Source organism: Sceloporus occidentalis, unplaced genomic scaffold (assembly GCF_023333645.1).
Source record: "Sceloporus occidentalis isolate IW3139 unplaced genomic scaffold, rSceOcc1.0.p SCAF_129, whole genome shotgun sequence".
Lineage (NCBI taxonomy): Eukaryota > Metazoa > Chordata > Lepidosauria > Squamata > Phrynosomatidae > Sceloporus > Sceloporus occidentalis.
Genome location: NW_028317109.1, coordinates 976633 through 986926, shown reverse-complemented (window position 1 = coordinate 986926; position 10294 = coordinate 976633). Strand labels below are relative to the sequence as shown.

The following is a 10294-nucleotide window of genomic DNA, read 5'->3' as shown; positions in this document are numbered from 1 at the left end:
AAATAAAAAATTGCAGCTGTATTTGCAATTACGCTACCCCCAAAAACAAGCGTTTTGTAGATAAGCGGAACAGCCTGCCAGCAGAAGCAGTAGAGGATAATACAGGGACAGGCATACGGCTCCGGAATCTAAGACGAGACCAACGACTGATTAAGGTTTGAGTCTTTACAGCAGGAAGAATGGGTGACTGAATGGGGGTTAAAAATTCTGTTTTTATGTTTCAAATTCTATAAAATTAAAATTAAGGGGTTTTTTTGCCAAATCGCAAACCTGAGAAATAAAAACTAAAAACACTGTACACCATATAATATAAAGGACAGATCACCCATCCATTTTATTACGCTAGCACAGTGTGCTATATTAATTTAAACGTAAAACGAATCATTGCTCCGTTTCAAAATACATTTATTTTTATTTATTCTTTGTTTTCAATCCACACCAATCACAATTTAAACACGAAAAGTTTTATGAAAATGGTGAAAATGCAAAAAAAAAGCTCCAACTTGTGTGCAATGCCTGGAAGAGCACAAGCCACAAACCACACCGAACCTATACGTTATCTGTACAAACCCTATGTAATAAACGGGGGAGGGGTCTGGTAAAAAATTACATTAATTGGAGGAAGGAAAAATCCCTAAATCATTCATGAATATTTCAGAAAAAGTACAGAGCAAAGTAAGGTATTTAACCAACTTGGGGAGAAAAAAAATTAAGAAAAAAAAAAACACCTTAAAAGCCATACTGCCCCCCCCCCGACTCCCCCTATATATACATTTACTAGAAATTGTACAATTTGAGACCGAGTTGGTATTTTTCTCACAATGGGAAAAAAAAATTAAATCCATTTTTCCCCCCCTTTTCTTCTTTCAGATCAGCTTTTTTTCGACTCAAAGGCTAAAGTAACAGAGTTTGGGAGGAAATTTTTAGATGATTTTTTTTTTTTTCATCTGCGATTTTACTTCCGGTGAAGAAAACTAAAGAGAGCAGAAAGGCGACGGGGAGCTTCAGGAGTTGTCGGACGGCACGTGCTCCTCGAAGCCCTCGCTCTCGCGGACCAGGGCCCGCTCCAGGATGACCCGGCCCTCCTTGTAGCGCTGGCTGTCCTCCGTGGCAAACTCGTAGATCCAGCCCAGTTTGCTGTTGCAGTTCTTGCAGCTGACGTCGCGCACCATGTGCCGGCCGGTGAGCATCACGCGGTCCTGGACCTCGCTGTACTGCAGGTTCACCACCTGCCGGAGTAAAATAAGAGATATTTTTTACATTCATTTTTCCCACTCAAACTTCATGTTACATAGTTACATGTAACTATGCAACTATGTAACATGACATTTGAGTGGTTTTCGGCTTTATGAGCTTCGTGCAGAAACAGTTACCCTTCTTTTTCGGGAAGAATAAATTCCATCCAAGAAGTCCCCAAACACTCTGCACCCATCCTGTATAAATGTATATAAATATATTTTGATTAAACAGGATGGGTGCAACGCGTTTGGTGTCATACGGCATCATATCCCAGCGCTCAGCATCCACAGCCGGCACGCTTCGCAAGGGAGCAGTGAGCCCCGTGAACCCTTCCTTTATTTTGCTCCTACTTGAACTGGTCACACGGTAACCTGGTGGCGTGCCACAACAGAGGCCTCGGCGTGCCCATGGTGGTACGCTCGTCAAAGGTTTGCCATGTGCTTTTTTCAACCAATGCACTCGTCTTGGAGAGAATTAGAGAGGTAAAAGTGTCTAAAAGGTGGATGTATTTGAATATCAATTAATTTACTGTCCTGGTGTCCCCCCACCTTTGTGCCAAACTCCTGTCTGAGACAAATTATCGATGCCCGGCGTACGCCAAGAGCTGTTGTAACTACACTACAAATTGACGTCCAAAAACCCCTTAACGACCAATGACGTACCACAGGCACAGACTGACCAAAATGGAAAAAAAGGGCACTTCCCAAATGGGGCCATTTAACTCCTAGACAAACCCCTGCATGGGGGGGTATCACTGTACTTGGGAGATGTTTCTGAACACATATGGGGGGGGGGCTTAGACAGCGACGAATACCAGGAGATGGAAATTCACACCTGGATTACAATTTGTGTGTGTGTGTGGGGGGGGGGATTACAATCAGAAACTTTGGCAAAGGCAGGTGGTTACATTTCATGCATGGAAAGGGTTAAAATTGCAGCATCTGAAATACCTTGGGGTGTCTAGTTTTGAAAAATCTAAAGTTTCATGGGGTAAATTGAATTAGCCTGCTTCAAAGGTGTCCCAAATAGGACATGGGGGCAAAATGAACAGATTTGGGGGGAAAAATGGTTTTGAAATAGCAAAAAGCTACTTGCACTTATTGCCCCATAACTTGTAAAAAAAAAAACCAAAAAAACAAAACATAAAAACATTGGATATTTGTTAACTTAAAACAAATATTAGAATCAATTTAGCAGGTTTTTTTCCATTAGCTTTTTTAGATGAGTAAAAGATTTTTCAAATAAAAAGCTCCCCCCCCCAGGTTTTCATCATATTTTTTTTTTTTTTTTTTTTTGCTACAGGAAATTAGATCTGATCAAAAAATGGTATCTGAAGAAAGCCCTTCTTGTCCCGAAAAAACAATAACATATAACTTGTGTGGGTTCACTAAATGGGAGAGGAGAAAATTACAGCTAAACACGAGTGCCCCAAAGGTGTTAAAACAGCCTCGGTCCCAAAGGGTACAAAAGGTAAAACACAGCCTGGTCCTGAAGGGGTTAATCACGGCACTGCCCACTAGTGTTTATCGTAGCAGGTGGACGAGTCACTCGGGAAATAATAATTATGACGAGTTCCACATAGAACTGGATTCCTGCTAATTATACTCCTGCACATCAGATACGTGGATTTGCGACATCCGTGGTGCCTACCTGCCTCGCCACTCCCTCACCGGGCCATGCCCCTCACCCGCACTCCGCGGAGCATCGTTAACCCCAACCCGTAATAATAAGGGGTTCCGTACCTTGTTGAAGAGGAAGGCTCTCCCCGTGGCTCCGGTGAAGCGAGTGGATATCAGCTCCGAGCGGTTGGTTAATATCGTGTCGCAGTTTGCGCACGAAAACAGGCGGGTGCCCCCGATATGGTCCAAGAAGATGCGGCCCATCGTCCGGTCGCACAAAGGTCTGATACAAAAAAAAACCTAAAGGGGGGAAATAAAACATCAAAGTGAGGACTCACCGTCTCCTAGAGCCTGCGAGGCGGCCGCCAGGGGCCACTAAATACAGGACTGGAGCTACGACTCAGAACCCCCGACATGATTTATAATAACCAGGACTGATGGGGTTAAATACAAAAGGATATTCTGGTCCAAGCTCTGAAACGCGGTCCTATCACTCGAGCCACTGACGGAATGGTCGGCTGTTAGTGATGAGACTTCTTTGTAAGCTCCGGACTCACTATTTATTCATAACGGCCGACGGCTGTAATAGTTTTTTTCGCTGACGGAGGGTGCGGGGTACTCGTGGGGTACTTTAATATTCATTCTTCTATAGTAGGGGGTGTCAAAGACATTAAACTGTCCCTTTAGGGTCATGTGACGCGGCACTCGGCCATAGAAGTCTCAGAGGAAGTGCCGGCATCAGCGGAGGTTGCCAGAGAGGAGGAATCCGGAGCCCCTGGATTGCTCAAGACGGGTACCTTAAAGGGGAACTCCTATAATACCCCCCCCCGTGCCTGTGGTCAGTGGGGTAGGAGATTATTTATGATGATGTCGTGCACTTGGGGGCCGCTAGGTTCCTTATCGAATCATAAGGGTATACAGACTGCATTTTTGGGGCTCTTGGGGTCTGCGCATGCGCTGTTACTTGGCGATCAGAAGATAGCTGCTGGGGAGGACACTGGGCAGGGGCGGTAAACAACTAATTGCCTGAAAAAAGGAAACTTTAAACATAAAAAAAAAAAGAACTCAGAAGTGCCCTTTTTGGTAAAGTATATATATATATATATATATATATATATATACATAAAATACTGTCAGGTATGGGCTCTCATGTATACAGAAGTTACCGTACCAGTTCCTTCCTGCGGCTGATGTCATCGGTACGCAACATAAACAGAAACCATGTCCCCTGCCCCTCCCCCACTTGGATGGAACAGCTGATCAGAGCCAGGCTCTCCCCTGCAACCAATCAGCTGGCTGCAAAAGGAAGAAAGGAAGCTCCTCCCACCAAGATGACAAACAACACAATAAAGACAGCTGCCTGCTATAGTTACAGAGGAACTAGGGGTATATTCTACATAGAGATTAACCCCCTGTATGCCCCACTGTCTAACACCGCACACACATCACTGTTACGTGTAGCCGGCCAGCATGTGTCTGTACATGGCTCTGACATATTTCCAGGCGCTCAGATTCCATAGTTACCCTGGTCATAGTGAACCGATCTGGCACAATAATGGTTAATTTAGAGAGAAAAAAGCCCCAGCTGGGGGCAGGAGGGCCAGTTAAGGGGGCAAAACTGTGTTATTTTCCAAATATCAGCTATGATGTCACTGCTTTTAAGCAGAATGTTGTGTGCTTAACCCCTTGGCTGCCAAAGGGCTGCCCTCAAAGGATTAACCTCTCACTTGCCAGACAACTAAACACAGGATTAACCGTCTGCCAGGGCTTACTCCATAGCTGCCAGTCATCTGGTTTACCTGCCACTCCTTAGATGCCCCAGACAGGTATGTGGATTAACCCCTTAGCTGTCAGACTACTGCCTGCCAATGGGTGACCCCTTAGATGACCCAGCTTTATGAGAGATTAACCACCTAGCAGCCACAATTGACAGCCCACGACTAACCCCCTAGACAGTTGCACAGAGGGGATTAACCCCTTGGCTGTAGGTAACATCACTGCAAGGCAGGGCAGCTGGTGCAGACAGGACACTATGCGCACCCCCCCTCCATTAAATGCTGCTGGGCTATAAATAAAGCCTGTGCTTCTCATTCACCCCCTGGAGGTATTTAGACTTGGGGTAAAGTGCCTGGCCTAGTTCCCAGTAGTAGTGTTGGGCAGCAGACGTGACGTCACCCCCTGTCTGATGACGTCTACACTAAACTCTATAAACACAGTTAACCGGTTGTTTATCTCTCTCCCCAAGTTATACCCAACACGTTCTTTCTGGCCTACTTCGCCCTTGTTACTTTACGGGGTGAGCCCCCCTCCCAAACACTCACCCTATACTCACACCCCGGGGTAATACCTAAAGGGGCCTTCCTGGCTACGATACCCCTGCCCAGGCCAGAGTGGGGTAATACTCCCACCCCCTTCCCAGACACAACATACAGCGGTATTCAGTCCCAAAAAAACATCCCCAGTCCTCCCCACCCTCTACGGGCCAGCTGGGGGCCCTAGGTTACCCGAGGTCCGGTTGCCTGGAGACGGCGGAACGTTCGCAGAGTCCGACTGTGGTTCTGAGGTTTCAGGGATCGAGCTGACTAACAGCTCAGAGCAAGATCCGCCCACTTCCCTACTCAAACCGTCAATCACTCAGCCGCAAGTCACGCCTACCGCCCGCTTCACCTCCCCGAAGGGGGTCAGCCTTCTTCGTGACGTCCCCAGGCCCCTCCCCTACCTCCTGACAGCGCAACATTCCGGCCACGTGGGCTCGTTAAGTGCTGCGCTGTCTGCTGGGTGTAACAGGTAATAGCGTCCCCCAGTGGGGGGCATTAACGAACACGCTGCAGGGCCCCTGGGACACATAAGCACCCAGCACCTGCCCAAAACTGGATGGCTTATTGCCCTCTTGGGGGATGTGGTACCCCTGGTTGCTCATTGGGGCATTTACGGTATCTCTGATCTCCCCAACAGGCCTATTTACATAATGGCACTTTTAAGATACAGATTGCCGAGTAATGTCAAGGACGGCAGCCTAGGAGGGGGTGGCCGGGGGGTAAATCTTCCTCTGACCTTTACTATATTAACCCTTTGTCCTCCCCGGAACGATCAGGATTTGCCCCCAATGAGGAAAAAAATATAACCATTTCTATATTGTAAGCTCTAAAGGCAGGGTCCTTCCTCCCCTCCATAACCTCAAACTGCTATGTGATGAACTATGTGCTGTGTCCTGTTTAGCCGTTGTACAGCGCTGCGGAATATGATGGCGCTATATGAGATAATAAATAATAAAACATTATCGATCCAGACATCTGTAGTTACCAGACCTGAGTGACGTGACAGTTGTATGTAATTGCTATGTTTGCTGATACAGTCTGCGGTATACTGAATAAAATTCCATCCGAGGAAGAGACCACCGAGGTCTCTGTATTTTGGCCCAACGGAAGGTACATAGGACAAGTTACGCTGTTCGGAAATACTTAGTTTAAGGTAAATAAGCACAACCCCCCCCAAACTGTTAAATGTGCGAGGTCAGCTGGGCCGCTACATACATCGCGGCCCCCGTTACCACACCTGATTAGTGGCAGTTTAACAGTCCCACCCCCCAAAACTCAGGAGCCTATCCTATACCTACCAACTTCCACTCCTGGCGAATCAGGACACTGGGGGTGAAGCTTGGGAGGTAGACTGCACATGCTCAGTACACATTCTCCAGTGTCACAGAAATCCCGCTGTCCCGCCGAGCTCTACCTCTGTCCGGAAAAGAGGGGGCAGGCAGGGGAGGGCTGGCAGCCTAAGGCCTGGGGGGCGAGTCTAGTCAACTGGCCCATTGCACCATCAAAGCGGCTGCGAGCGACATTGAAAGCGGCCGTCGTGCGGCAGTCACTCCACCAGCGCCTAATGAAATTAAAGTGGCCGGCGTGCACGCACCGCATGCCTCAGCTCTTCATCTCACCCCTTTTAAGACGTGGGAAGAGGAGCTGAGGAATGGCCGTTGGGTCTGACAGCCGCATGATACAGGGGGGTACCGAGAGTATTTGGCACCTGTGGCAGACCCTGTATGTGGCACCCCCCCCACACACTTTAAAACTGCATAGTTTCTATGGTTAGGCAAACATTGACAGGGGTACAGCATATTTGTTATCATTATATACTTAGGGATTACGCGGTACCACCGTCAATGTGTGCCTATACATTGAGCCAGACACTGACAACCCCTATCACTATATACTAAGCCAAACATTGATGTGGTGTAGGCTTACCACTTTAGTGACTGGCATAGTATATAGTAGGGATGCACCGAAATGAAAATTCTGGACTGAAACTAAAAATTCAGCATTCACTTGGCCAAAACTGAAAAAAAAAAACAAAAAAAAACTTTAAAATACTTTATTAAAAGTAACACCAAAATTAGACAAAAAAATCAACAATATTAACATATATATATATATATACACACACACACATATATATAACAACAATCACAATCCTATCATGCCCAGGTTCTAGCATGTGCTGGCTGACTTAGCATGATAGGAGTGTGATTGCTGTTTGCAATTATATATATATATTAATACTGTCATTGAATTATTCTGTCCAATAAAAGTGTTAACACACCGAAGTTGGACCAAAAAATTATTTATAACAGCAATCACACTCCTATCATGCCTAGGCAGCCACTACATGCTGGAATCTGGGCATGAAAGGGATGTGATTACGGACTCCCTATGCCAAGCTATCCCCCAACACTTACACATCCATGCTATCTGAAACCCTCATTCACAAACATTCAGCATAACACCCATCACTCTCACACACTTACATTCAGCATAACACCCATCACTCTCACACACTCACATTCAGCATAACACCCATCACTCTCACACACTCACATTCAGCATAACACCCATCACTCTCACACACTCACATTCAGCATAACACCCATCACTCTCACACACTCACATTCAGCATAACACCCATCACTCTCACACACTTACATTCAGCAGAACACCCATCACTCTCACACACTCACATTCAGCATAACACCCATCACTCTCACACACTCACATTCAGCATAACACCCATCACTCTCACACACTCACATTCAGCATAACACCCATCACTCTCACACACTCACATTCAGCATAACACCCATCACTCTCACACACTCACATTCAGCATAACACCCATCACTCTCACACACTTACATTCAGCATAACACCCATCACTCTCACACACTCACATTCAGCATAACACCCATCACTCTCACACACTTACATTCAGCATAACACCCATCACTCTCACACACTTACATTCAGCATAACACCCATCACTCTCACACACTTACATTCAGCATAACGCCCATCACTCTCACACACTTACTAATCCACTCTCTCCTACCTTTTCTTCTTTCACTCTCACTTTTCCTCCTCTTCCTCTTCTTCTTCTTCTTCTTCCTGTCCTGTGCACTGAGCACGGAAGACGGTGGGCGTGGCTTCAGTGTTGTGCGCCGGGATTTGACATCAAGTCCCGGCGCACAGCCACAGTTGCTGCGCGCATCGTTTCTGGAGGCGTGCCGGCATGGTGGCACCCCTCAGATGAGCAGCAGCCGGGGCGGACCGCCCCCTCCCCCCCCGCCAGGTACGCATGACGGCCGCATTCAATCCTGCTCGCGGCCGCTTAGTTTTTAACTTTGCGGCCGCAGCCGCATTGAATGCTCGTCTGCTGGTCGTCCGTCCGGCCCACCGGCCCGGATTTAGGGCGGCCTGGGGGGCAATTGCCCCCCTGCCCCCCGGCCCAGCCCGCCCCTGGGGGCAGGCTACCTTACTCCCCATGATGTAATGAAGCCAAACACTGGGATATGATGTCATATCCCAGCGCCCAAACAGAACAGGCTTACCTGGGAACCATCTATATGAGCCGTCTCTGAGACTCTTGAAGTGTTAACCCTGTTATTTAAAGATACCCCTAATTAAGCCACCTGCATTCAAGCAGAAATATCCATAACACAAATTATGGATGATGTACAGTCTTACTGTATAATATATGACAGTGATGGTGAACCTATGACATGCAAAGTCTTCAGTTGTGGCACCCATCCAGGTTGGCAACTGACAGGGCAGGTGTGCGCGCCGTGCGGTTGCACAGGGCGCCATGGCAGCAGAGGAGAGTAAGGGGCGCCGAGCGGTTGCTCATGATAAAGTTTTAGGCAACTGCTCGGCGCCCTTTTGTTTCCTCCACTGCCTGCCGCAGTTAGGGTCATGGTCGCAGTGACGAAATTTCAGGCTGAGTGCCGGAATATGACATCATATTCCGGCACTCAGCAGTGAGGCAGCGCACACCGCGGCAGAGCAGCAAGACAGCTGTATCTTGCTCCCACCGCAGGACAGCAGAGTAAGTGAACTACAAAGGGTTGGGTGGATAGTGACAAGGGGGGGACGGGGTAGAGAAGGGGAAGAGGGCCGAGTAAGAATATTGAAATAAATAAAGAGTGAGAGAATGAATAATGTATGGATGAATTGTGTGAATGAGTGAGAGAATGAATAATTTAATGAGTGGATGAATTGTGTGAATGAATGTGTGGATAAATTGCTTGAATGATTTCTGAAAATGCATTAATGCATATGTATAAATGATTTGTGTGAATGAGTGAGAGAATTCCTTTTAACTTGTATTATCCCATGAAATAATTTGATAGGGGACAGAGGAATCGTCATCTATGCCTCTGATCACTGGCTGTGACTTCAATCATAGCTGCTTTTTTGTTTGGAAACTCATTGAAGCCAATAAGAGGAAAGTTAGTTATTTTCTACTTTCTTCGTATGTCTCTCTTTACTTGTAATAATGTTGTAAAAAGTTTAGTAATGTAGAAGAGTTTGCAGACTACGCAGGACAAGAAGTGTGAAATGTGAGGCTCCATTTATTTTTGTTACACACGGATATCATTTCAGTACTAATGCTAATGTTATTTAATAAAATCCTTTTCACAAATAGACCCTCTTTTCATGTGTTTTTCTTCTTGGGCAGATAGATGGACCAAATAGTGACAAATTCTATGTTTCTATGCTTAAACAACAAACAAACATAATTGTGTATAATAATTTTGTACCGGAAAAAAACGTCCTTTCTGTGTTTAATATGCAGTGTATGGGAAGGTGTCAGCTTCAGACTGCGCGACCCTGAGAATCTACCCCATTCACCCTGAAATTGGGGCAAAAAAATCCCCAGAATTCCCAGGAATGCATATAATGCTTGTGATATAAATGAACAAACCGGCCGATGGTGCAATTTTCTCGGGCACAACACCTATCACACTAACTATAAGGACTTCAACATTCCAAATCATTATTTCTATCGCTGAACTTTATTATGTGAATTTCTGATCTATTACTTTAAGTATTTATACTCATTTACACGTCTGCCATCAGACAGGAGGAGACTGCAGTATTTCTCAC

At 46.2% G+C, this 10294-nt stretch overlaps 1 protein-coding gene across 1 annotated transcript; it reads right to left on the bottom strand.

The window, feature by feature from the left end:
* Positions 1–1004: 1004 nt before the first annotated feature.
* Positions 1005–3122, bottom strand: LOC149281667 (protein yippee-like 5). Its single transcript, XM_089499115.1, has 2 exons — positions 2982–3122; positions 1005–1229 (listed from the first exon to the last, which is right to left on the bottom strand). The coding sequence occupies exons 1-2, from the start codon at positions 3120–3122 to the stop codon at positions 1005–1007; spliced, it is 366 nt and encodes a 121-aa protein (XP_089355241.1).
* Between the last annotated feature and the right edge of the window lie 7172 nt (positions 3123–10294).

What these genes read in the sequence shown, in the direction of transcription:
- LOC149281667 (XM_089499115.1), bottom strand. Translation starts at nt 3,122, where the DNA reads ATGGGCCGCATCTTCTTGGACCATATCGGGGGCACCCGCCTGTTTTCG. An exon ending in GAGCCTTCCTCTTCAACAAG is followed by an intron (nt 1,230 to 2,981) that starts GTACGGAACCCC and finishes TTACTCCGGCAG; the next exon opens with GTGGTGAACCTGCAGTACAG.